The following is a 27,976-nucleotide window of genomic DNA, read 5'->3' on the forward strand; positions in this document are numbered from 1 at the left end:
AATGAGACTAAATGCCATACCCCCAAATACCTTTAATCAACACTCTGCTTCACACATCCTATTAATAGACTAAATTAGAAAAATGCAACAAATCAAAATTAAAATATCAACATCCATATCAATATCAAATTAATATTTTAATTAACTATATATATATCCCAAATTTATACTGCAAAAGTAATTTTTTTAAGCTCTCAATTAACTTTTCAACCTTTTTTTTTTTTTTTTTTTTTCTGGAGATGCCAATCATTTTCATGAGTTAGGTAATAGAATATTGAGAATAAAATGATCCTAAGTTCAAATTAAAAAAAGGACTTATCAGAAAAATAGAAGAAAAAAGAAAGGTTAAATGTAGATATCTTGATTAGATTGTTGTTGTGGTTAACTATCACATTTAATGACGAAAAAAAAAGCTTTTTTTTCTCTACAAATTTAATCATAATTACTGTATGTAATCAAATGGATCAGCGGTTGAGGATTCTAAAATCTAAACCTAAACCCAAAAAAAAAATAATAATAAAATTATTTCTTCTCTATTTAAATTAAATATAAAGATATGAAATATTAAAAGAAAGTGACCGTTACTGTGAAGTCGGAGGGAAGAAGCCGGCTTTGCCGGCTACGAAATTCCCCCTTTTCAAATCTCTCCTTTCTCCTCTCTTTACGGCCAATCCCTTAAGATATTGGACTCTTTTTTTCTCCTCCTCAATAAAAACCTCACTCGCCTTCCCCTCTTTTGTATTGTTCTTTCAATAAATAAAAATCCTAACTTCTCTCTCTTTTTTTTTTTTTTCTGTTGTTTTGGAAAATTTGTGGTGTCGAATATGGTGAGTTATTACGAGGAACATGTCGGCAGAGAAGAGGATTGTGTTGTTCATCCTGATCCCGTTGTGTTGGAGCTCAACCGTTTACAGAACCTTCTTTCAGGTTCTTCTTCTTTTTTTTATTCTCACATTGGTTTCATTTGTAGTGAGATTAGTTGTTTGGTTTAAAGCAACCCCATTGCTATTTTTGAGTTTCCAAAGGTGAAAAATGGTTTCTTTCTTAATGAGGTGAACTGTTGAATTCATTTGCTTTTATGGGTCTCTCCTGTTTTCTCTTATTAAATAGGTTGGTCTGTTATTATTTTTTTTTTTTTGTTAAGTGGAAGTGCTTTAGTGAGTAGGTGATTTTGGTTGTTTAGTCTCTGTTTTATTTTTGTCTTACATGAAATCCTTAACTATGGCTTCTTCTGGTTGTTTCTGATAATAGTTTGTTTTATTACTTCATGCAAAATCAATATATTTATAATGTTTAATTTTATATTTTTGCATGCCAATTTTATTACATAAACTTGATTTTAAGTGATTAAAAGTTGTTTTGCAATGATTTTAATAAAATCACTATCAAACATGTTATAAAATGGAGGAAAGAAAGAATTTTCTCTAATTTCATTTCTTATTTTAATTATTGATTTTGAAGTTACAATTCATGAGTAGTAGTAGTGTCTTTCAAGGGTATATTAATTATGGCAATGATTTGTTTGATATACAATAAGAACAACCACCATAATAATGTATCTTTCCAAAAAGAATTACATCAAAATTTCTCCATTTATATAAGTATCTGTCTATCTTTAATTAGAAAAAATTATTAGGGGAATATAAAAGGTACTATCATGATATTAAGAGGGCATAATTGTAATTAGGAGGCATTAATGGAAATTAGTATAAGAATGATGATTTCAAATAACTTGGGCCCAACAAATGACCATTTTGTTAATTTATTTTCTTTGTGTTGCTATCGACTGATTTCGTTAAGTAAAAAAATTGTTATAGAATTTGAATTTGTTTTGTGATCTAAAATGGGTTTTAAAAATAAATAGATAATACCAAAACAAAATTTGAAAAGCAGGCACAATTCTTAGGAACAGAAAATTGGCAACAAATTTGTTATAAAATTTCTAAAATAAATTTCATTTCAATATCATAATACATTTTCAATGTTATTTTCTTTACTTCTATACCAAAATTGGGTCCTATCAGTCTTTGTTTTTATTTTCTTTTTTGCCTTTCAAAATTTGTAGAGAAAAACAGGGAGCTGGGAGCTGCTCGTAGTGAAATCAAGGCCTTGAAAGCCACAGAAGCCCAGAAAGATAAAGCACTAGAAGAGGTTACTGCTTGAGTCATTTGTAATCAAATGAATGAACTATTCACATGTTCTAACTCCTAACTGCCTTTTCAATTGATCATTCTCAGCTGAAAAGTGAAGTTGATAAACTTGATGACAAGCTTAGAGCCACTGAAAATCTTCTTGAACACAAGGTTGCTAGTTTGCCTCTAGAGTTTATTTTACATTTCCTGACTTGTTAATCTCATAAAGTTATGCATATGCAGAACCTTGAAATAAAGAGACTAACAACTGAGAAGAAAGATGCAGTAGCTGCACAATATGCTGCTGAAGCTACTCTCAGAAGGGTATATGCAAATCAGAAAGATGATGATTCTCTTACCCTTGCGTCGGTCATTGCTCCTCTCGAAGCCGAAATCAAAATCTACAAGAATGAGGTGTGAGCCATGAAACTTATCATGAATTATATTTGCCACTCCACATTGCCAAAATTTTCGCATATTTTTGTGCCTTTCAGGTGGCATTACTGCAAGAGGATAAGAAAGCTTTGGAGCGTCTGACAAAGTCAAAGGAAGCGGCGCTGCTTGAAGCGGAAAAGATTCTACGAAGCGCGCTTGAGAGAGCTCTCATTGTCGAGGAAGTTCAAAATCACAACTTTGAGCTGAAGAGACAGATTGAAATTTGCCAGGCAATGATGCATTTTTACATGATTCAATTGCATTTCTCAAAGGTTGGTTTTATGAAGTAAAAAATAACCATGTCATTGGATTACAAGCAGGAAGAGAACAGAATCCTAGAGAAAACAAATCGCCAGAAAGTAATTGAGGTTGAAAGGCTTGGCCAAACCATTGAGGATCTAGAGGAAGCCATTCTAGCCGGAGGAGCCACAGCCAACATGGTTCGAGATTACAAGAGACAGATTGAAGAATTACATGTAAGTTTATGGAAATGGCTTAAGAGTGTTTTGATGTTCTATCACGTGTCAAGTCATTGATCTTGATTTGAACAATCAGGAAGAGAAGAGGACTCTTGAGAGAGAATTGGCAAGAGCTAAAGTCTCGGCGCACCGTGTTGCTACTGTGGTGGCGAATGAGTGGAAGGATGAGAATGACAAAGTTATGCCTGTCAAGCAGTGGCTAGAAGAGAGAAAGTTGTTGCAGGTACTTGCAAAACCTGAGTTTGAATTGTGTTTTATCATAGTTCTTGACCAAAAGCTTTGCTATTTATATAGCTGAACTTTGTTTTTGGTAAATCTCATAGGCGGAGTTGCAAAGAATGAAAGAGAAGTTAGCTATTTCTGAAAGAACAGCCAAGGCAGAAGCACAACTCAAGGTGGTAAATATGTATCACTTTTTCTGTTTAATGCAAAGAGGTATTCTCTCATTCTTTTGCTGAAGCTTTTTTTATCAAATTGCAGGAAAAATTCAAGCTGAGGTTGAAAACATTGGAAGAAGGGTTAAAGCAAATACAAATTTCCCCACTGAATAGCAATGCAATTTGTGGATCTCCTAAAGCAGAAAGATCAAATAACATCTTAGGCTTCTTAACAAGCAATGGAAGGAAGAGGTCAACTTCATTATCAAGGCCTTCGATCATCACCAAAAGTTCCAATATTCTTGTGCAAACAGCAGATTATGAAAAGGCCACTGCACCAGAGTTAAATCGATCGAACAGCTTGAAGAAAACATATGCCTCAGCTCGTGAAAATGTGATAAAAAAGAGTATGTGGGCTACTGGTAGAAGTAGAGTGGTTGAGATTGATGAAAAGGAGGGTAATGAAATGAGGGGAAACAAAGAAAACAGAAATGCTACCATAACAGACTCCAAGGAAACCAATGATGGTGAAGGATTGGACAATAAAGAACCAATCAACCTCGAAAACGAAGATACAGTTTCGGGCTTTCTGTATGACAAAATACAGAAAGAGGTCATCAATTTGAGGAAGCTATGTGAAGTAAAAGATGGTAACTTGAGTGCAAAAGATGAAGAAATAAAGGTCACTCCTCCGACCTCTCTCTCTCTCTCTCTCTCTCTCTCTCCATATATATATATCATCTACCTTTAATTTCTCTTGAATAAGATGAACTTCTTGGCAGATGCTCGTGAAAAAAGTTGATGCATTAACAAAAGCCATGGAAGTAGAATCTAAGAAAATGAAGAGAGAAGCAGCAGTGAAAGAAAAGGAAGCAGCAGCAGCAGCAGCAGCAGGGAAATTAGAGGAAAATAAAAACACCAGGACCCTTTACGCCAAAAGGTTCCAACTCAAAAACTTCGTTTCATATTTCCAATTTCTATTCAACTTCTTTTTACTTCATTTCACCATTCATGAACTGATTGGTTCCTTTTGTTATAACAGTCGTAGGCTATCAACTTGATAACTTGCAGAGGAAATGCATTGAAGAAAAAAAATGAATCCAGATGAAGACTTGATTATATCAATCAGTTCTGGTTTTTGTTCTTGTTTCTTATGTAGATACACTACGTCACAATTTTTTTTTGAAAAATAGTTTTAATTTTTTAATAATAGGTTTCTCTAACTATTTATCTCTACTATTTGTATATGATTATGTGAAATTTCGAATTACAAAAATAAGTTTAGGCAGGAGGTAATCTTGAAAAATATATATTTCTAATTTAAAATGATAAAAAGTAATTACAATGACCTTTTATAGTTTTAGGGACTTTCTTTCCTTTTTGTTTTTTGTTTATAAAAATTTTGGAACTAAATAGTTATATTTTGAGAAGAATCAATGGTCGATAAGAATTCTGAGCTTCAAAACTACCATGGAAAATCAATTTTGTTTGTCCAAAACAGCAACAACCACCTTATGAAATTTTACATATCATCTTTACCTGTAACTGTTGTTGAAGCAAAATACAGACTAGAAATCTTCATGACCATCTAAAAAACTTCTTTGAATTAGAAGAGAGAACCCTATATTGTTTATTTTCTTCCACAATAAGAGGAAATTGCAGTGTGATGTGAAACAGTGTGACTACTACTTAAAAACAGATAATGGTGTGTTTCGAGTCCTTATCAATTCTCTCTTTGCTGTCTAAATATAAAAAGGAAGTCCTCTTGCTTTAATACAAGGCACTACAATTATAGATAATTTGATAGGTTATCCCGTATAAGTATTCTTATACGATCATTTGATAATTTGAACAGATACGTATCTTGTAGTTTGAATGTGAATTAGTGAAATCGAGGATGTGTTGAGTTCCTGTGTAGTGTAGGAGACGAGCTTTCATTTGTGAGATAAATAAATCTTTAGTTTGGTTGATCAATTTTCAAGAATGTACGAACCAGCAGTCGTGAAAAGGGGATAAAAATCCAACAGTATTAGGTGTACAATCACTGCCTAAAAATGCATCCCACATCTTCAGTGGGTGCTTTTGCCCTCAAATCACTTAGATTTTTTACTTCATTAGTTCATCAATTATGACGTTATGAGATAACGTATGTACTCCATATTCATGAAAAATGTGGCCTTGAGACTTTATTAGTTCGATAATTAAAAATAAAAATAAAAACAAACAGAAAGGAATGGGGACTAAATTTTATTGAATTTCAAGTCATATGTACGATAGAACCATCAACGTAACACTAATCAGTCATAAAGTATGATTTTCTAAAGAAGATAATTGTGACTATATTGTGATTAACCAAACAGCAAGAGGACAGGAAACTAAGAGCATTCGAACGTATTATCATTAGTCTCAGGACAAGTTGATAGTACAATGGGCAATGAGGCAATTCAATATATATAATTGCAACAGTTTATTTAAGATTTTAAAGGGAAGTCCCCTATAGATTCAACTCACTTGTCTCAAGGATTCAAGATGAAAGAGTTCGTTTTGAAGGGGGTTTGACATAAATACTAGTGATACAATAGAATCAGTATTATTCCACCCTATTTTACATGAAATAGTTCACGGAAATAATCAACTACATTATAATTTTCCACTCATTATTCTTCTAAGCACTTGTAAAGTCATTTCGAGCTCTTTGAATTAGATCCGCTACAATACAATGACAAAAGTCTTGCTGAATACGGTGAATTGGAGGAAAACTGCCAGTTGAGAATAATTAGGACAAGAACCATTTCATTAATTATCTGCCAAAATTTTCCTAATACGTTCCTTGGGTGCTGTAATTAACAAGAAAACAGAAAGTTCAGATGAAGTATAAAAGGAGCAAAACACCTGAAAGGAAATGCATTTAGATATATTCAAACTAATAGGTTACTTTGACTTTCTTACCAGGCAGGCCAGTGAACCCTTCATATTGTTCATATGCTTGCCTGGTGAACATCTCCAACCCAGGAACAATAGCTGCTCCAGACTCCTCAGCTTCCCGCAAGAGTCTAGTCATTCTTGGTGTGTAAACAGCATCGAAAACCAGGGAGTAGTGTTTTAGAGCATGCTGCAAAACAGTCGCTTAGTTCTTTTCCCTTTGATATTCTCAACAGGTATTGAAGTATGAAAATGTGTAAATTGTTAAGAGCATGTAAGGCTCTTATGGAATTTAGGTCAACTTAATCTCAATTTTCCATATTGAATTGCTTGTGACCAACAACATGCATATGATTTTTTCACATTGGTTAACTACTCTTTTAAATATACCACCAAATGCTTGACACTTGCATGTGTGAGCATTATATCTTGATTGGGTCCATTCCAAATATTGTAGGACAGTTTTAATCGATACAACAATGGCTAAAATGAAAAACCTTTGGAATGGGAGTTTCATCAACTTTGGGCTGCATTCCAATCGGCGTAGCGTTGGCAAGAATCATGCCATTCTCCGGGTGAAAATTTTGTAAGTCAGCAAGAGACAAAGACTGTCCCCCAACACGGTCTGCAAGTTCTCTAGCCCGATCTTCAAGCATATGAAAGAAAAGTGTCAAATCCTACTCAATCAATACACGGAGTTAATAATCAACAGTCAGGGGTAGAGGAGAAGGAAAGAGGGGTTTAATTTATTCTTCTTCACAAAATGGAGAAGGCAGGGGACGCTTGCAAGGTATAACACATCATGCATAAGCTGGGAAGAATTCTAATCTAAGCACACATGGGAAAGAGATCGTTTCTGGATAAGAAAAAGGTTATTGTAGAAAGTATTCCCGCTTAGGTGTTGCATTATTAAAAAAATGAGGAACTTACTACATTAATAGAATAGAATTAGAGTCATATAGATGTCTTGAGGAGGGTTGGATTATGGCTGGATTCCATTCAACGCCTACTGATTGAGTATTTCGAACAAGTCTTACTTGTTGTTCGGCTATCTTCTTCAACGAAAGAGGCCTTTTTTATGATGGTTTTTTTTTAGCTTTGCTTTTGTTCTTTTGTGTGGGAAAAAAAAAAAAAAAAAAAACCCATTCCTTTAAAATAGAGTTATTGATTTACCTAAATAAGGGATGGGTAACAGAAAAACGCTGAAAAGCTAGTATATAAAGAAAGTAATCAGAGCAAGAAAATCTGAAGGGTAAGAAAAGAATTGCTCAACTCAATGGATGATATTCTTGCAACAATTAACTTATGCTGACGAAACTAAAAGGGAGTACTCTCATGCCAAGTTTTATGTTTTTATGGTTGACATTACCATTTCCTAGTCGATAACAATTAAAGACACAGTAACAAAAGTTATTTACTATACTTAGTAACAGCTGACATTGTAACTTTTTTATTCATGAACTAGTTTCACAAGATAGAGATATTTTTTTTAAGAAAAAAATCATCAAATTCTTACCAAACGAGCGGTTAGCAATTACAATCCTGGCTCCCTTCTGTTTTGCACCATAAGCAAGGGCTTTGCCAACTCCACCAGCACCAATGACAACAACGAGCTTACCAGCTAAGCGTGAACCGACTATGGAGCTGTTGTTATGCAAGTCTGCAATATAAGAGTTGGGTATGGTTGACCATTATATTTATGAAAAAACAGAAGGAAAATGTGCATACAGAGAAGTCACACAAACCGAGTAATCCATCTTCAATGGCTGAAATAGCACCATAACAATCTGTGTTATAGCCACATAATTTTCCATCAGATTGTCTTCTAAGAACAAAGTTAACAGCTCCAGTTGCCTGCAAAGGTTCAAAACTTTTTCACCGGTCATGACCATTTTTTTTTAATATATAAATAATCAAAATTGTTGTTGTTGTTGTTAGGAAGAAACCGGCCATGCGTGTTACTTTAAAGTTTAACCCAAAAGGAAGGGGGAAAGAATCAGTGTATTAACCACCCAACTGAAGACGGTCAAACTGTTAGAGAATGATAAAAATAATAGTCAATAGTTTACCTTTGCAACTGGATCAACCTCATCGCAATATTTGAATATTGCTTCCTTGTGTGGGATTGTTACACTGAGATTTAAAAGGAAAAATAGAAGATTAAAATAAAATGTCAGCAATATATATGTTGAAGACATTTCATAGACTAAGCAATCACTTATTCAACATGATATACATTTTCAGAATTTGAGAGACGTGAGATGTAAAGAAAAATTGTTCATTATTTCAAGTTTTCAACCAATTGAAAAGAAGAAATTGCGAGGAAAAATTCAATAAAGTGATATTTGTATTTTATAAATACACAAGTATTTGAAAGCAAGTTGAAGTTGAAACCTGAATCCGCCAAAATCACTTGATGAATAAGTGTCTAAACACTTGGTAGGATCGTCCACCAATAAGGGAACATAAATGGCGTCGAGACCAACTAACTTGAAAAGCTCATTGTACATTGCAGGTAATTTGCTGTCGCCTACAGGGTTTCCAATAACGCCAAAAACCTTAGTATCAGGCCCTATCTGTCTGAAGTTGTATAAATTTAATAGATCTTTGATCGTCGGTTGACCAGGAGCTGAAACTATTCCCTCCTCAAGGGTACCAAAAGTAAGATAACCACCATATTTGGGGCAAAGTAGTCGACAAATGAATCCTCTATCCTTCATAACCAGTCCAATTATTGGAACCTGCAGGGTTTAGTAAGAGAAATCAAAACTAATTTAAAGAAAAGAAAGAACTTTGAAACTCAAAATTTCACGAGATGTTACTTTCTTGCCGAGTAGATATTTCAGTCAATAAATCAAAATCACACTGATGACAGTTAATGGTACTAAATCAGAAGATAACAAAATAACAAATCTAATCTTCAAGAACTGAAATAGAACTTGAATCTGATTATAGTCAAGTTTACTACAGATGACTTCCTCTATATGCAATATGATTCTGCATATTTTTTGCACAGAATCAGGCTAGGGATATCACCCAGAAAGGTCTGACATCCACGGAATATCGAGTGTATGATTGAATTGTGCTACTTACTTGTGAATAGACAAGTACTTGAAACATGCGAGCAACATCAGTGATATCCAATGCGGTCGTTGCAATCTTCACAATGTCAGCTCCAGTTGCTTGGATTTCTGCGACAAGACTCCCTAAGTCCTCTAAAGATGGGGTCTTCTTATAATTGTGATTGGAAACAATGACTTTAAAATTGTTTGGCTTCTCTTGCTGTATAGAGTCAATGAACTCCCGAGCCACCTTCAGAAAGAGATAGTGAAAGAAGAATTAAATTTGGTGAATCAAATCCTGCTCAAGGTTGAAGTGAATATTTTGAACTATCATCCAAGTATTGTGGAAACTAGGTCTATATCTTGGGGACCTTTTATTTTAGGATTCAAGACATGTAGATAAAGCATCTAGAGCCTTATAATTTTGTTGAAACATGATGAAAAATTGTATTAATAGCTAAATGTGTTTTATGATGTGAACCGTACCATCCTGATCTACGGCTGAATGTAATTTCTCTCTCTCTTTCAGAATTTTAGACATGGTGTGTTTCTCTAAATGAATGGAACTTACGAACTTCACATATCATCACGATGTTAATATTGAATATTTGGAAATGTTTTCTCTCATATATACATAATCAACTACCTGAAGCTCAACATCGATATAGTCTGCTCCCAATTTCATGGCTAATCGAAGAACATCCCGTCGTTGGTTTTCGTCACCATCATACTGACCACCCTCCCAATTTGGTCTGGGAGATTTATATAATATGAAATAAGGTCAAATTATATTAAAATCACACAGAAACATAGTTTGGAATGAAAGTTGTGGAAAAGCTAGCTTGATGGAATTATTTGCATTGTATAAATTAATTAAGCTTAAAATATCAATTTAGTCTCTACCTTTCCAAATATTCAAATTTAGTCCATGAACTTTGTCCTTATTGTTAGTTTGGAGTTAATTTTTATCAAGTTTGGTAAAAAAAAAGTGACAATTGCAAATATAGCAATCAGAATCATAATATTAGAAGAAATATAAGTAGGGAAAATGAGTATTGACCATGACCAACATGAAATAACAATGCAAAATTGACCTAGTAGACCCACATGGCCCAATCTAGCTATGAATGACAATGTGATACAATGGCTGCATCGGACAAGGCAACACAATGCTATGGGGGAAAAATACCAGCAAGATACCTGTAAGTGAATAAGGTAGGTAGAGGGGACTCCTTAATGAGAAGTTTAAGATCTTCATGAGGATTGAAAATCTTCAATGCGTCCAATCTTATCTCCACAATGTCAGCACCATTCTCTCCAGCTTTCTTAACGTCAACAATCATCTTGTCAATTGATTCTGACACTATTGGCACACATATAAGAGTTGAATTCTTTCTAGTCCCTTCAGTTCTGGTCCCTAAGCCAGAAAATGCCGGCTGAAAAGCAAACCATAGAGAAAAAAATTTTAAACACAAAGTTGAAGTTTTAAGAGTAAGATTGCATGCATTTAAACAGCAATGCCACATAATTCACACAAAAGCTTAAATAAACTCCCATCAGGCTGGCATTCTAATCATTCGAGCAATAGTCAAGCATTAAAAATTCAGTTAATCAAGAACCAAGACATCGAATCAAGTAAATTTCAAGCAGCTTTCATTTCAGGACCCAAAGATCCCAACAAGATGGGAAAAGCCTAAAGTTTCATTTCATTACAACCCCATTTTCTCAGCATACAAGCCAAAGAAGGAAACCAAAACTCATCAAAGAACAGGAAATAAAACATGTGTGTGGTAGATTCAGTTCAGAATTTACCCCAAACTCCATTTTTCTTCGGCGTGCGTCAGAAATCTGGCAATTGGGCAGCGTTGAGAATGTGATTGAGATCCCGGCAGAGAGAAATTGAAAGAAGGGAATGAGAAGGATGGTGAAGAGGAGATAGGTAAGCCGTCAGGGGGGTAGGTGGGGGGCAGCAAATAAATTAGTACAAAAGAATTGGGGAGGGCCAGCCATGATTGACTGTCCTTGAAAAGCAAATGTGGAACGGTTTAATCGAATAATTGAGCTCAAACATTGTAATCAGAGCCCAAAGATGATGAATCGAACGATGAGTGGAGCAAGAGACGAAACTGAATTTTGTCGATCCTAGGTTGGCATCGACATCTTTGCCCCAAGAATGGTGGCAGCCACATGATGGTTCTTGTCAACTCTAGATTGGCCATCGTCAAGATTCAAGAAAACTAGCAGATGAACAAAATGAAAATTAAGTTTCAGGTTCCGGTTGCCGATATAAGAGAAGGTGATTTGGAGCCTTTAATTTACGTTCAGTATATTATTGTTTCTTGTTCTTGTTCTTGTTCTAACCCAAAATAGGCATTGGATCAATTTAGGAAAGCCAAGATGAGCCTATTAGTCACCAAAAAAAAGTTCCGGCAATCAAACTCGCTTACTCCATTTTTGAATTGTACACTTTTTTATTATAACCTACATTTTTCCATAATAATAATAATAATAATAATAAATCTTTTGCAATACTACTTGCAATCCAAATACTCTCAAACACCCTTAAGAAATTAGGGTTTGAATTGGATTAAGTTTAAAATTTTAATTCTTATCACTCAAAATTGAGTTTTTATTTCAATAACGTTGAAATGTTTAGAACCGTTCAGGAATGATATTACCACTTTTAAAAATAAAAAAGATACATACGGAGGGGTGCCTTTTGAACGATGAAAACATATAGATAATTTAACTGAAATGCACTGGACCGACCAGTGGTAGCTTTCATAACAGTGTTGGGCCATCTCTATTACCAAATATATATTTATTCCATCCTAAGTCTGAGGTTGTACATCAAAAACTATATATACATACATTATATATTTATATTTTGAGGACATATGGTAAAGAGGCAAAAAGTCCCCCTCCTCCAAAAAAAAAAAATAGTTAAACATCACTAGATATGAGCAAGAAAGATCATTTAAAATAAGGTGGATAATCGAAGGCATCCGAGACTTCAAAGCTTTATGTACAACATCAAAAGTAATCTTCAAACTACGACAAATATAGTTATAAGTAAATCAGGAACTTTGGCCTCTATAATAAAGGACATGCAATATAAGGTTAATTATTTTCCAACAATTCGATCGATATTTGAAATTTCTAACGTAGTGTCTAAATGCTCTCAGACCTAAAACATATTGTCAAGCTTGGGACAAACTATGCAGGCACGTCCCAAATTATCATGAATCACCCACCCCAATCCATCTAAGTTGGATTCTGAATTCCATGTAACATCTGTATTCATTTTCAAAAGAGAGATGTAAAAAAACGGACGGTGGGGAAATGTTAAGAAAACACACCCCTTTTGTAGCACCATCGCAATGAATGTGTTTGACTATGGAATCACAAACTGCCTCAATGTTTGGCTACCTGTTGCCTTTGAAACACCATCATGTTCCTAGTCCAGATGGTTTTACACCAATATTATTTTAAGATTGTGCAGAATTACAATACACAAAACATTTTTAAATGTTATCTCATATTAACAGCTTATATGCATCTTCCACGTAAGGATGGTAGATTGTCATGTTCATATTTTAAAAAACCTCATACCAGTCTCTCTCTCTTTTTTTTTTCTTTTTTGGTTTGTTTATTTAGCATTAACATCAGAGAAGTGTATGTCGCGATGTAATCAATCTTTCTTAGTATAAGTCTCGTCTATGTATTTGCAACGCTGGTCGTGTGGGGGTGATGGGGTGTGGGTTTTGTGGGATATTATGAAGGGCAACTCTGAGGTATGAAGTGCAGGCAATTGTGTGGGGAGTATGATGGATAATTTACTTCTGTAGGTGTGAGCGCCGTAGCAAAGGGGTAAAAGGCATCTCGAGATTGATTCGATTACATTGACAGAATGACAATACGACCGCTGAATTAAGGAGAGGAAATCAATTTCAACATTGTAGTAGGGTCTTTCGTGGAGGAGATTCATGCTCGATTAGTGGAGAAATTACAGAAAATAGTAATCGTTTTACAAAATTGTGTAGCAAACTGTTTAGTTTTCTGACAACTTAATGAGACATGTTACATTCACAGGTATTATGGAAAAAATTTCTTAATCAGATCTGTATGTTATCCGTGTGTGTTGATCATTGGTGATTTAATTGGGAGGCTATAAGCTCATACCCACATATATCATCATTTGCTCTATAATATTGAATTGTGAAAAAAAAAATCAACATCTACTGAAAGAACGCTCTTTGAATAACGTCAACATAAAACCTTAGGTTAATAATAATTAATTAACGTCACCATATAACCCAACATAAAAGTAAACACTCCATTAATATATACTAATAAGTATTAACAAAAATCCATTAATTTCTTTTTCAAAGGTGATCATAAAAAGGATACGTACACTTCAATTCAAGTATATGAACTAAAAATTTTCATTAAAAGAAAGGGAAAAAAGAAAAGAGAAACAAAAAGAGAAAAATATATATTGCATATAGAACAAGTTGATTGGTTGATTGCGACGTCGTTTTAGTTATGAACTGGACGGTTCTTTTTGGGTGGAGAGTAATCAAGGTGATATACCGAATCATCATTCGTAGGACTTAACTCCTCATCTCTCACTTCACTTTTAACGTTAGTATAACTCATTTTGGGTAGCTTTCGAGCTGCAAAATAGTGAGAAAAGAAAAACATTAGAAAATTTATAACCTAAATTATTGTTTTAGGCCTGATATCACATAAAGTTCAAGTATTTGAGAATCTAAAACCTACACCATGATATTATGATTATTATTGTTATTTTAATTTTAAGTGTGTTCGATAGAAATTTTTATTGCAAGAATTAAAATAAACTTATTAGAAACAATAAAAGACGATGAATCAATGAAAAGATGGCCTATATATAGTAGAAACAAATTAAATTAATGAAATAATTTAGTTCGACGATAATAAAAGTTGGAGGGTCAAATTATATCAAAAATGATAATTAATGTCTTACAGAGTGTTTACCTCTCATCTAAACATATATAAATCGATTAGATTCTTAACATTATTTCAAAGTAAGACTTTGATGCTGAGCATTAATTGTTTTTTTGTGGGGTTGAAAAAATCGCATCTTTCTTGTTAAGTAGTTAAGAAGATAAATAAACAATAATATCATATCATCTTAATCAAAATTAATGATCGTCCAATTACTCCAATTGTAGTTTATAAATGCAAGTTCAATAACTTAATTAAGCATCTACAGATGCAAAAACATTATTAATTAACTTATAAATACATATATATTATATTGTTTTTCTTTCAAATCCCTCTTAAATTATCCCCTTCACAAATAACTGTCCCTATACACAATTTATATATATATATATATATATATATATATATATATATATATATATATATATATAACTGAATCATATTGTATGAAAAAATTCCTTTCTCGTCGTGCTTTGATATAAAATCAATAGTCATCATTAAGTAATATTTAATCTCGACTGTAACTTAAAATTTTAGAAATTACAATTAAAACTAAAAAGATAAAACTTTGGAAATTAAAAGAAATTGAATGGAAATTAAAAGAAATTGAACTCTCTCAAAAAGGAAAAATATAGAATATTTAAGGATTTGTATGCAAATTAAAGAGAATAAAAGAAGACATTTTTGTGATCATTAAATTACCTTGAGTTGCAAGGGGAATGAAGCACAAGAGAAACAACAAGACGAGGAGAAGGCGATTGCATGTGATTTTAGCTGCCATGCTTAATCTCTTAGTTTCCTCTCATCAAAGTTGTGGACCAATTTATAGATATACCACTTAACCTAACTCTATACTTACTCTATTCATTTTGTAAATTATACCCATTATACATTTTCACATAATTGAAACTATCATAATTAATTCATTTTCTACTCGAGGTTTATAATAAAATAAGTTTTTCTCACATAAATACGGATTGATTTAGTATAAGTTCAAAGGACTCGAACCTCCTAACTTTATACTCTTTATTTTATATATATAACTAGTCAATGGTAAAGCCGTCATTCACCCTCTTTTAAATCCAGATTTAATCTCCACCACTTACCTTTCTTTTTAGAATATTTTTACTGAATTATAAACAGTCTCGATCAATAAAATATTTGGATTTTTCACACTACCTGATCATAAAAGTTTAGGTATAAAGAACATTCTTGACCAATTTAAAAATAGAAGGTACGTGAATTTTTTGTGATTATACCAAAATTTAATTTATAAATATTGAATATTTCTTTTCAAAATTAATAACTAAAAAAACATTATATTAAATTGGTTATGGTTGAACAATGCGTATTTTTCACTAAATAATAATTGTTTTTTTAATGAGTAAAATTTCTTGAGATATGGAGTTTTAAACGACTTTAAAGACATAGTAAATATCACTTTATACTTACTAGTGAGTTATATGGTCACCTTATCCATATATACTTGGTTATGATTTATTTAATTGATTGAGACTTATTTCTGATATATATATATATATATATATTACATGGCAAATAGTTTTAATTTCTATTTTATTATAAATTTTCATCTGTTAATTCAAATGAATGAACATGACATGCTAGCAATTTTAAATTGCCATTGAAATGGATTTTTAGGTTATGATTTTAATAAAGATCATATGTAAAAATATGAAAATATTTAATTTACAATATTGTTGCTGTTTATTAAAACTAATATTTGGTACTCTCTAACAAAACTAATACTTGGAATAATTCGAATTAAAGGGGACAATTTTCATTTATATACCGTTTGCTAATATTCAAAATAAAAATTAATTCACAATTTATATAAGAATCGCTAAACTAAAGTATGATTAGTTAATGTAATTAAGTATGATTAGTTAATGTAATTAAGTATGATTAGTTAATGTAATTAAGTATGATTAGTTAATGTAATTTTCGAACAAATGGTGTCATTTGGGCCTTAATTGATTGAAAAAAAAAAAAAACAAAGTTACTTACTAACAAATTACTTTTCCATTTAATTTTTTAAGAATATTTTTGAATTCTAAAATATTTTTTTTATACACAAATCACATCTTAACCTTCATATCATTTGATGGCTTAATATAATCTAGAGTTAATCTATAGTTTAAAAAAAAAACATTTAAATTAGTTATGTTTTTTCTTCACTTATAATATTATTTTATTTAAACATTGGATGGATTTCAAACCTCTAATTTTTAGGTTAAAAAATAAATACATTAATTTATTCGTCTGGTATATGCTCGTTTTAATAGTTGTTAACAAAAAATTTTTATTTTAAGATTATTTACTATGTATATGTGTACGCTAAAAAAATTAACTAACATAACTTTATTTTAAAAATAAAATCATCGAAGGATCTCACGTGATGATTTCTTATGTTATAGTAATGGATGGAAATTATTTGGCAATTATATTTGTAATTTAACCTAATTCAAAACAGCTGATAATTAGTACTAAAAAATAGTTGATAGGTACTTAGATACAATTAATTTAGGATAGTGAAGCTGACTAATAAATTCAAGATTTAAGTTTGAAATAGTTCAATTTTTCTAGTTAAAATTAATATTGGATATCTATTTGGAAAGAAAAAAAAAAGAGTTGGAAGAAAGATAACAAATATATATATTATTTTGAAACCAATGAATTTAGGCTAAGTTCTATCAATTTTTCTGTAATCCAATTTCACTATATGTTATCAAGTGGGAATGTTTGGGCTGATCTTGCAATTGATAGCCATCTACTCCTATGTGCATGGGTGTCTCCAAAATGCTCACACTTTTGCATCAAAAGTTTTCAGGGGAAAGACAATGAAAATGATATTTAGTTATTAGTATGTCGCTTGAACTTAATTTGTAGGAACGATATTTTATGTGTATATATTTTTGAATATTTTATTGTAAAAAATGGATAAAATAGATTAAATTAAATTAAAAGTTAGTTTAAGTTAAACAAATGAATAAAGAAAATTGTGTCTATTTTAAATTAGTATGAATTGAATACTAAAATAAAATACTGTTTAGTAAGGATTTCTCTTTAACTAGAACACATGTTCCTAATTTTTTAAAAGGAAAAACTTTATTGAAAAAAACACATAAAATACAACCAAAAGTAATTTATCTCATTTATAGATTAGTTGTGAGTTAAAATGGAAGGAGGAAAAAAAAGGAAAGTGACATATACTTTTTTATATAATTATTAGAAACATTATATGATAAAAAGTACTCCACCACCCAAAACACACACTTATTCTATTGCAATTCCAAAATGCTCTAAAACACAGGTGACATGAAATACATGTAAACATCAAAGACTAAATGTTAAGGTTTCAAAAGACAAAAATGACAAAATGGGAAAAACTTTTCAACCATTAATTAAGTGTTTTTTCTTGAAAGAAATGAACAAAAAAAGAATCAAATCTGAGAATGGGCAAATTAAAATCCAAATTGAAGATATACCACCTCACATATATTGATGTTGAAAGTGCAAGGAAAAAAGAGAGTTGCAAATCATAACTTCCCCATTTACAAAGGTGAAATGAAAGAGAGAGAGGGCCACGAAAATGGCATTCACTAACTTCATACCCCCAATCTATTTGGCTCCAACGAACCCACGCCTCCTATTTTCTTCTCTCCTTTCCTTTGCATGGTCAAGATGGTTAAGCTTCACTTTTCCCTCTATATCCCTAATGGATTGGTCAAAGTGTGATACATATAGCATACCACTAAACATTATATATATCAAAAGCCAAATCAATGAAAATTCTTTCATACAATACTCTCGATCACGATCACATTATATCGACACTATGTTATATCTATAGTTTGTTTAATTTAACGAATTATTTATATATAGTACTTGCAACTAACTAAAGCATAATGGAATGTTGGCCACAACGTTAGAGACCAGTCTTTTCTAGTACAAGTGAGTGATATACTAGTGAAGCTATTGAATTATATTTATATTTTGACGATCAACATGAATTCTATTGTAGTTTAGTATTTAATTCAAGTGTTTAAAAGTGTGTTTGGTTTAACTTTTCAAGTATTCAATTTTGAAAAATGTTGAACAATTTGACAATCACTCAAAATAGCTCTTGAAAAGAAAACGGTCTATGAAATAAGTTGGTTTAAGATAAAAGCTTAAAATAATCAACTTTTAGAAACATGATTTCGAGTGTTTAAAGGTTAATTTATCCAATATAAATTTTAAAATTTTCAAAAATACCCTCAAAAGTCATCGACCTATTGTCTTACTTTCACTATGTTGTCATATCTACGTACCATTGCCCCCTGTCGATCATGTTGTCCATCCGACCAACTTCTGTGGTCACTATTTAAATTATTGGTTCATACTATTTTACAATCGTTTTATAGTATTCTAACATAATAAAAATATTTTTAGTAATAACAAACAAAACAAACTCCATATAAAAACACTTACAAAAGAGTTTTCAAATTTATGGGTATTTTTATATTTTTAAACCATTTTCATCAAAGATGTTTAAATGAAAATAACTTTTTTGAAAACTTTTTAGTCAATCTAAATAAGTTATAAATCTAAAGTACTAACTATTGTTACAAAATTAACAAGTAACGAATAAAAAGAACATAAAGAGAGATCAACACACCTATGTACGTAATTTACTAACAATGTGTTAACTCCGTTCATGGACATGTAGAGAAAGATTATTAGATAAAATGTTTTTAGACTACAAGCGATGTCAGTATGCTAGAGAGTTCTCTAAACTCTAGAGTTATGATCGTAAATAACCATACAAATTATCGCACCTATATTTCGTCTTCCAAGTACAACGAAATCATATACTTGGTCATTCGTAGCATAGATAAAAAACTCAAAACGTTCCAATAATTTCGATTAAAAAAAGAAAAAAAGAAGTATGCCTCACTTTAGACAGAAAATTAAGATTAGATATTCACTTCGTTGAAAAACAAAAACCAAAAAGAAAAGTATATACTTCACTTTATTTGATCCGCCCTTTTCAAACCAAAAGTAGTATATCCCAATTCAACCTAATGAATATATTCAACGGCATATTTGTTCAATCAACTACGCGTTTTACAATAAAGACTAATTATGCAAAAGTACAATTTAAACTCTTTGAACATAATTAAAAAAAATTAAGTGTAAAAATTATCAGAAAAATAAGAATTAAAGGATAAAAATATGAACTAAAATATTTACCGAAAATTTTAGGTCTATTCAATATGGACAATAATATTTATCAATAAAATCTGAAATTAATTATATTTTATAAATATTTTTAGTAACTTCCTTATTTACCGGAATTTCCATATAATTATTCTTATTTGGGTATGGATTGGTTATTTTTGCATTCTATGAATAATGAAAGAGAAATTGGTGTCTACTTATTCCCTTCAAGAAACTATGGCTTGCCGACAATAACATTCATCAAGCTTGAATTTTGGTAGTCTAAAAACTCATTGTTGGGGTGACCAAAAAGTGATATGGACGTGGACGGATAAACAAAATGCACTTCCCAATATGTGGTTATAATTGTCTAAGAATTATAATAACCTGAAGATTATAATAGTATACGTTCAAGTCGAGAGTATTATAGTGTGTGTTTTGGATACAAATTATTATAGTCTTGTGTTATTATAATGTATTTGGATGAAAATGTTTATAATATGTTATTGTACATTAAATACACATTTTTCTTCGATAAGTTTTATCAAATCTAGTTAATTAAGATGTTTATTTAATAAATTTAGCTTTAAGAGCAACTAATTGATGTCGGAGGATTGGACTCAACAAACATAAATACTATAATAAAAAAACCTCAAATAATCATATTTTCTTTTTTATGATGAATAATGATTAGTGATAGAAAAGAATTTTTGTTGCAAGTCAAGGAATTTAATTTAGAATATATTAGGAGAGTATTGAGTTAATGGCAATTTATGACCCGTTGGTGAACATGAGATCATCTTTAAGAATCTTGTAAAAATAAAAAGTGAAAATGAAACTAGGAATGTTTAAATGTTTAACTTAATTTACATAATTATTTATATTATTATTTAGGTTTGCAAAATTTCTATTTAAATTTCTAAATTTTGTATATTTTACTTAGTCTATAAGTTGGGGTCATTTTATATTTTAATAATTTTGATTCTAATATAATAATATTATTAACCTTCTTTAAAAACTTTAAAAATTTTGTTATTTTTCTTTTTAAACTTTTGAATTTGTTCTAAAAAAAATATCGTTCAATTTTAAACTAGTTCGAATAATAAAAATAGAAATTGATTTGGTGGTTAAGGCGGCGTTATTACAATCTTTTAACTTTTGAATGTTACACAAATTTTTATTTAGGTATCATTTCTATACTTTTAAGAAACCTAAAAAAATACTTATATGTAATTTATTCGGTCAAGTTGTTAATTTTCTATGAGATCTTTTTAGAAATCATATTCAAATAAACTAACCACATACACATACATAAACATCCTCAATAAAGATAGAGTAGAATGAAATCAAAATAATACAAGAAATCTTTAATTACTACTTTAAAACTAAAAGAAGAATTAACAACAAAAAGACCAACCTAATAGTTATGGATGCACACCAACGTAACAAAAGAGACGATATGGACCAACTTCGTTAACATGATCAACTTTCTTCCTTACGAGAAAAATATGCTTAAATTAGACTCAAAACATTAGAAAAGGAATTTCCATCTAAGCTCAGTAATTTACAAACTAAATTTACATTTACGTAAGGTAGATCCATGTAACTTTCTTCTTTATCTTTTTGATTGTGGATAATGTAATGTAACAATCCAAAATAACTAAGCAGAACCCCCCCAGTACTACGGTTTTACCTGCAGCCAAACGCACCGTTTCTTTAGTTCCCTCATCCCGCGCTCCGTTCGGATACAAACTGACCAAACTCCGATCAGGGACCGAACGCATAAACATTAGGGCCGCTGCCGTTGCCGCTCCTCCTCTTCGGTTGCTCCGCCACATTCCGATGTCCCAGCCGATCGTCCTCTCCGACGAGGAGGACCGTTACTCTACACCTATCCCCATCCCCTCCAAGAAACGTCGAACTGAATCAGATCTCCTTCCGAGCATAAAATCCACTGTTCTTGTGCTGGATGATGATCCGACTCCACAAAAATCCAATCACAACTCTGCGGCCTCGTTCGTGCCGGAGACGCCTCTTTCTCCGCAGCTGAGTTCTGACGTCGCAATTGTTAAATGTACGAAGGCGGGATTGAACTTGCATGCTAGGGATTTGAATTCGGACCAGAAGTTCGCTGGTTAGTGGAATGTATCCTCTCTAGGTGGTTACTTTTAAGATTTCTCTCTAGGTGGTTAGTTTTATGATTTTGTCTAGTTTATTATTGTTTGCTGCTCGTGACGGTTCACTTAAATAATTTTCCCGCGCAGTAGTTTTCATCAAACTGTGTTGATGCTGGCTAGTAATAGTCTGAAATAGATTGGCACCTTTTTGTTTGAATTGAACTCTCAGGAATCAGTGGATTGATATGCTTGGAGTCCGATAATGAGTCTGAAAGTGATTCTCAGAAGAGAAAGTGTGAACAGAGTGAATGGATTGGTTCTGACTGTTATGAGATGAAGAATATAGGAGCGTCTCTTCCATTTGACTCGGCAGGATCGGGATCTTCTCATGGTAGGCTCATGTTATCCTTAGTTTCTTTTCCTTTTCTTTTTATTTTTTTTATGTCAATTCCTGCAATTCTTACTGACTGGAGCCAGTAGAAGTGTGTTCATTTTCCGGACTTCGATATAGTTGAAAACAATGGACTCTAACGAAAGTGTTTTGTCAGGCAATGACGATCTGCAGGAAATTTCTGGGGATACGAAGCATTCAGCTTTTGGGCGAGATGGTGATATATATCAGGTGGATTCTCTCTTGAAGCACGGTCATAATATTTATTCTTTTCTGGTGATTGCATATGATTAGGAAGTAATAATGGCCTATAGGTTTAGTTATTAATGTAGCGTGGTGGATTATGAAGCATAGATACTAGATTGAGAACTACATATACATGTAAGAACTGAACTGGTTACCTTTGCCTCTGCAACAGTTATTGGCCTCTCACTTTAGAGAGATGCTTGTTGGATGCTTTGGAACATGACATTGTTCTCGAGGATACACTTGAAAAATTGGAAACATAATCAAAATTTGAGTTAGAATTAGAAACATCAAACTTCTTTTGACCATATTAATCTTGTCGTACTGGATCCTAATTTTTTTTGCATACTTGTATTACAGGACACTAAATTAGAGATGCACGTTGGGTTGGTTTTGGTTTCTTTTTCAAGGAAATGTATTGTTTTGAAATATGCATCTTTCAGAATTCTATTTTAAATTTCTCTTTCGCTTTCCAGTTCTCATAACTAAATATTTTACTGAAAATTATTGTGGGCTTGGTTCTAGTTGAAAATGACAAATTAGGTTCTATTTTGTATGGTTGGAGCTCCTTTATTTAAGGACTCTCTTCTTTTGTGAGCTTGGTTTTTTGTGTGCCCATGTATTTTTTTGGTTCATTTTCTCTACAGAAGTTATAATTAATATCAAAATACTATGTGAATTTTCTAACTTTCTACAGTGTGTCTGTATGATTTTCTTGTTGCATGCATCCTTGTCATGTGCTTTTAGCATTCTTGTATCCATGTCCTTGCTTTTGGCGTTGCTCAATTTGAAATTACGTTACCTATGCTATTTGGATTGTGGACCATGGTAACAAATTTTGCCAAATCATCGTATTTTTCCTTAACTTATCAGATTGTGTTCTTTGATTGACCTTTTCATTGGCCTCTTGATTTTTGTTACCTTCATAAGATAAACTCTGTTGAGTTTAATTTGTACCATCAAGAATATATTTTTCATATTTTGTTGGATCCTGTTGCCACTGCAGTCAAATTTTCTGTGCCTGTAGTTAGTTACTTAATGAAGCTAAGTGATCACATTAGCGTGTAGCCAGCTAAAGGGGAAGCTATTACTGTGGACCTTATGTTCATATATTTACCTTGTCCTTGTCCTGTTTTTATAGAATCTTGAATGGTTTTGTATAAACTTAGGGTATGTTTGGATTACCTTTTAAAGGGTTTAAAACTTGAAAAAAAAATATCATTTAAAAAAAATTGAGGTGTTTGGTAATTTTCAAAATGCATTTTTAAAAAATGAGATTGAAAAATAATCCATTTTAAAGAAAACACTCAAAACCAATTTTTGAGAAAATAGGTTTTTAAACAAAATTATGTATATAAACACTTATAAAAAGATCTAACCAAACAGGTAAGTATTTAAATTTTAAACTCATTTTAAAGAAAGTGTTTTAAAGAAAATGTTTTTCAGAATACATTTTTTCCATTGATAATCTGAACACACTTTATAATCTAGGGATGGAGTTGTTTAGGGAACATTAGTCCTGAAATGTCAAATTTTAAGCTATTCGTCAATGATCACAAGAGCCATGTTTCTTTTATGATAATGAAAATTAAAAGTACCTAACAACAATGTTTTTTGGAATTTATGCTCCTCTTTTTTCTCCTTTAATCAATCATGCGTTGTTCTGTGCAAATAAGTTGGCCGTTTTATCAGGTTCATGATTATCCTGAAAAGGATAATGTTGGAATGGAGCAGAATGATAACAGTATAAAAACAACTGGAAGGAAAGCCAACGCCGAGAAGGTCATGAGGAAGAAGGCAACTAAAGATGACAAGATTCGCTTAATGGAAGAGAAGAAGAAAAAGAAGGAAGTAGGTTCTAATTGTCCACCTGAATTTAAAGACAAACTGGTAAATCTTTTAAGCTAAATTGTTGGTGATGATATTTGACGTAGCTAGAGAAGTTGCAAAAGGCGGCTCAAAAGGCTGAAGCTGCAGAGATGAAGAAAATGCAGAAAGAGAAGCAAAAGTGGGAAAAGGGGAAACTTGCATTAAAGTCCATTGTGGCAGAAATTGATGCAAAAGTGGTGGAGTTGGGATCAATCGGTGGTGAGTCCTCTAATTTCTGTTCACTTGCATTTCCCAAAATTTCAAACGCCACACGAAAACAAATTCATTGTCTTACCATAGGTCATCTGCTAACAAGGTTTGCTGAAAAAGGCATTACATTCCGTATCAAGTCCAATCCTATTGAAAGGTCAATTTTGTGGACTATGAATGTTCCAGAGCATATTTCAGCGGTAACAAATGCATCTTTATATATGTGTTTATATACGTACATATATCTTTTATTTTCATGATTATATGCACATATTTTATATATTATTAAGTTGGGTGTTTTTTCCCTTTCTTTTGGTAAAAAGAAGGCCCACATTTTTGCGAATTTTAGTTTATCTGCCAATGTAGATTTCTCCAGCATATTGATTTCATTTGCATTCAATTACAAATTTTTTTTGTGTATAATTCTTAATTTCTTATTCTTTAATTTTTAACAATATTTTAATTTCTTTTCCTATAGTCTTCAAAGGGACTGGAGATTTCATATGTATTACTAGTGTATGAGGCTGAAAATTTTTGTGAGCTTCTTAGCAAGGAGTCATTTATGGATCACGTTGCCAGAGTTCAAAGTCGTTACCCATCCCACACTATCTGTTACCTCACCAATAGGTTAATGGCATTTATCAATAAAAGGTGAGGGTTTGTACAATTCTATTCAATATGACGTTTCTTAATAAAAGAAGCTTGGGTTAGAAGCAAGTTTGAGATCATTTTTGAGAAAAACAGAAACAAGATTTTTCATTGAAATAATAAAAGAGTCTAATGCTTTAAAGTACAAGAGTTGAAACAAAAATAAAAACTGCAAAACTTGGGCAAGAACCATAATATAAACCCTAAACTAAATTTCTGAAGAAGCAGTAAGAACATTCAAGTTTAAATAAATAACTTGAGTTGAATAAATAATCGGCAAAGTGTTTCGACAGAGAACACCATGGTCAACAAGTTTGAGATTGTATAAATCATATTAAATTGTGTCTTGAAATTAATGTTAATTTTAGAGTTTTCCTGGAAATTTAAAAGTTTCACAAATTTGTGATTTTTATTAATAATGCTTGATTCAAATCTTCTTGGATCTGTTTACAATTGCCAAGCAGGATTGAACGTGATACTGATTACAACTTGTGTGTGTTTAGGGCAGCTTGTATGTACCTCAACTATTCTCACAAGATGTTTGACACTACACTAACGCAAACACACACACATCACATTCTCTTTGCAATTCCGGAATCTTTGTCTCCTTTTTCTCTTCATTAATTGTTTAATAATTTGAAGTTACAAGCTTGAGATTCTGAAAATCGTAATTTTTTAACTTTACAGAGAACAGGAGAAGTACAAGAACTCAACATGCTGTACTGATTGGATACGTCCACCTGTTGAGGAGGTTTGAATAATAACCATGAACGCACTTGAGCACAATCCAAAATTTAAACTCTTATGTTTCTTACATTTTTCATCTAGGAATTGGCAAAATTGTCTACGCACTTTGTCAAGGTGCGTTCTAGGCAGTGTGTAGATGAAGCTGAGGTAGCTGACCATATAGTTGGTTTGACATGCGGTCTGGCATCCTGCCAATTCAGGTGCTGAATACTGTTCCCTTATTTCAGACTAGCATAACTTCTTGATGTGTAAAAAAATAGTTTTCTTATAACTTGGCTTCAATTGGAAATGTAAAGCATAAATTAGTATGGTGAAGTAGGGTTGACTAGAAAGGATATTTCGTATATTGTTCATCAATCCCATGGACTAAAATTTGTAAGCCTAAAACATGAGATTCCTGTTCCAATTTTTTCGGATGCCCCAAAAGGAACAGATCATGAGAGTTGTTTGCTTGTATAATTCAGGAAAAAGCTGACACATCTATCTGTCAATGCAAATGGATCCATTATACCCAAAGACTGTGTTGACAGGAATATGATAAAGAAGAGCTTGTGGTGAGTTTTTACCATTCTTTTTCTTAAAAAAAAAAGTTTTTTTTACCATCTTTTACCAATTTATTTCAAATTTTATCCACATTTAGTTTCTTAACTATCCTGGTACTTGCTTGTATATGTATTAACAAATTTATGGCTGTAATCAAGTTACTGCAAAGAACAACATGGAGGTCACCGAACTGCCGGGTTAAGAGCTAAATAGAGCCAGTTGTCTCATGTGCACAGTACTTGATCTCTGCATCCATAAGTCTCTTTTATGCTTGAACACTATTCTAAACCATATAAATTAAAATCAAAGGCGTTTCCTTTTTTTACTTAGTTACTCTTGTTCTTTGTTTGTTTTTTTCTTTCCCCTCTTTCTTGAAAACTCTTTCTTCTTTTATAGAAACCTCTTTCTTCTTTTATAGAAAACTCTAAGGGATCGTTTGAGACAAAGATTATCTAAGACTATAATAACCACCTTTTGCTACATTAAATACTATTTAAAAGCCTCCAATTAGCTACAATAAGCACTATTTTAAAACTTCCAATTTGCTATAATATTTACTACTTACTACAGTTTTTAGACATTCATTATTTTTTATTCTTTGCTACACTATTTACTATTTTCTAATCAAACGAAAATAATCTACACACCAAACACATACTATTATAACTCAAACAAAAATAATCCACACTCAAAATACAAATTATTCTAATCAAACTATAATAACTCACTTCTTGTCCTAAACACCCCCTAAAAGACTTGCATCATAAAATTATGATAGACTTGGTTAAATCCTTACTTTCTCTAAGAAGTTGTAGTTTTCAAGATTCCAAATGTCCACACGTTATTGTAATATTCTAAAAGAAAGGTATGGTATTCTGCTGTTTCTAAGCAAAACATTTTTTACTATGTTATTTGTCTTTTCTTGCAGTTCTTAACTGCTTTTAATTAGCTTTGTTGGTTTAACATATCAGTATGAATCGAGTTACTTTCTGTAATCAGGTTAAAAGCCTTGGTAGCAATCCCTAAGGTACAACCACGGTTTGCCATAGCAATATGGAAAAAATATCCAACAATGAAATCTCTTTTGAGTGTGTACATGGATCCATGTAAATCTGTGAGTAACAACAAAACTATTCACCTTCTCCTTATTCCTTGGTACATAACTAGCAGTCATGGTAGATAATGTTTCTTCTTGCTCCACTCGTGTTAACAGGTGCACGAAAAGGAATTTCTACTAAAAGACTTGACGATCGAGGGTTTACTCGGCGACGATAGAAGATTAGGAGAGATATGTTCAAAGAGAGTGTACAGGATACTTATGGCTCAAAGTGGAAGCATGAGAACTGACGACGTTGAGGATGGTGCTGACTTGTTCAGATCCCAATTGTCTTAAATTAATTTTCATATCTTATATTAACACAACATTATTTTAATGCAATAGCTCATTGCGTTTAACCGTCACAGACAGGACAAAGGACAGTAAGGTAATCACAAATGTCACTTGGTAGTCTATAAGGTAATTGTCTCTCCACCGACTCGGAGCCGAGGGTAAGTAAATATATTGTTGTTCAATAACCATTTTCTAAATG

At 32.0% G+C, this 27,976-nt stretch overlaps 3 protein-coding genes across 5 annotated transcripts; 2 read left to right on the plus strand and 1 right to left on the minus strand.

Moving 5' to 3' along the window:
• Window positions 1-580: 580 nt before the first annotated feature.
• On the plus strand, window positions 581-4,657 carry LOC103485330 (microtubule-associated protein 70-5). Its single transcript, XM_051088670.1, has 11 exons — window positions 581-927; window positions 2,066-2,151; window positions 2,238-2,303; window positions 2,376-2,546; window positions 2,627-2,797; window positions 2,888-3,043; window positions 3,123-3,269; window positions 3,370-3,441; window positions 3,527-4,105; window positions 4,206-4,363; window positions 4,466-4,657. Exons 1-11 carry the CDS (start codon window positions 825-827, stop codon window positions 4,482-4,484), a joined length of 1,728 nt encoding a protein of 575 aa, XP_050944627.1. The 5' UTR covers window positions 581-824; the 3' UTR covers window positions 4,485-4,657.
• A 1,201-nt stretch (window positions 4,658-5,858) lies between these two features.
• Window positions 5,859-11,780, minus strand: LOC103484671 (bifunctional 3-dehydroquinate dehydratase/shikimate dehydrogenase, chloroplastic-like). The gene is made up of 11 exons (XM_008441867.3): window positions 11,220-11,780; window positions 10,608-10,843; window positions 10,054-10,159; window positions 9,439-9,657; window positions 8,740-9,086; window positions 8,415-8,478; window positions 8,091-8,199; window positions 7,862-8,005; window positions 6,843-6,991; window positions 6,373-6,535; window positions 5,859-6,260 (listed from the first exon to the last, which is right to left on the minus strand). Exons 1-11 carry the CDS (start codon window positions 11,229-11,231, stop codon window positions 6,220-6,222), a joined length of 1,590 nt encoding a protein of 529 aa, XP_008440089.1. The 5' UTR covers window positions 11,232-11,780; the 3' UTR covers window positions 5,859-6,219.
• Window positions 11,781-21,293: 9,513 nt separating this feature from the next.
• On the plus strand, window positions 21,294-27,962 carry LOC103484673 (crossover junction endonuclease EME1B). Of its 3 annotated transcripts, none has more exons than XM_008441869.3 (13): window positions 21,294-21,750; window positions 21,963-22,124; window positions 22,282-22,355; window positions 24,063-24,221; window positions 24,305-24,458; window positions 24,540-24,649; window positions 24,928-25,100; window positions 25,785-25,848; window positions 25,926-26,044; window positions 26,309-26,398; window positions 27,387-27,501; window positions 27,601-27,748; window positions 27,829-27,962. In XM_008441869.3, the coding sequence occupies exons 1-13, from the start codon at window positions 21,459-21,461 to the stop codon at window positions 27,840-27,842; spliced, it is 1,674 nt and encodes a 557-aa protein (XP_008440091.1). In that variant the 5' UTR covers window positions 21,294-21,458; the 3' UTR covers window positions 27,843-27,962. The 3 variants fall into 3 exon arrangements, with proteins under 3 accessions (XP_008440091.1, XP_050944628.1, XP_050944630.1); XM_051088671.1 differs by having other exon boundaries at window positions 27,852-27,962; XM_051088673.1 differs by lacking the exons at window positions 27,387-27,501; window positions 27,601-27,748; window positions 27,829-27,962 and adding an exon at window positions 26,546-26,716.
• The last annotated feature ends 14 nt before the right edge of the window (window positions 27,963-27,976 follow it).

The sequence above is a fragment of the Cucumis melo genome, chromosome 8 (assembly GCF_025177605.1).
Source record: "Cucumis melo cultivar AY chromosome 8, USDA_Cmelo_AY_1.0, whole genome shotgun sequence".
Classification (NCBI taxonomy): Eukaryota; Viridiplantae; Streptophyta; class Magnoliopsida; order Cucurbitales; family Cucurbitaceae; genus Cucumis; species Cucumis melo.

Coding starts and splice junctions, on each gene's coding strand:
- LOC103485330 (XM_051088670.1), top strand. CDS start 825: ATGGTGAGTTATTACGAGGAACATGTCGGCAGAGAAGAGGATTGTGTT. Junction 3,270..3,369: donor AAGAGAGAAAGTTGTTGCAG/GTACTTGCAAAA, acceptor TAAATCTCATAG/GCGGAGTTGCAAAGAATGAA. Junction 4,106..4,205: donor CAAAAGATGAAGAAATAAAG/GTCACTCCTCCG, acceptor ACTTCTTGGCAG/ATGCTCGTGAAAAAAGTTGA.
- LOC103484671 (XM_008441867.3), bottom strand. Junction 6,992..7,861: donor AATTGCTAACCGCTCGTTTG/GTAAGAATTTGA, acceptor ATATGCTTGAAG/ATCGGGCTAGAGAACTTGCA. Junction 6,536..6,842: donor ATGAAACTCCCATTCCAAAG/GTTTTTCATTTT, acceptor ACTGTTTTGCAG/CATGCTCTAAAACACTACTC.
- LOC103484673 (XM_051088671.1), top strand. CDS start 21,459: ATGTCCCAGCCGATCGTCCTCTCCGACGAGGAGGACCGTTACTCTACA. Junction 24,459..24,539: donor GGAGTTGGGATCAATCGGTG/GTGAGTCCTCTA, acceptor GTCTTACCATAG/GTCATCTGCTAACAAGGTTT. Junction 26,045..26,308: donor CTGGCATCCTGCCAATTCAG/GTGCTGAATACT, acceptor TGTATAATTCAG/GAAAAAGCTGACACATCTAT.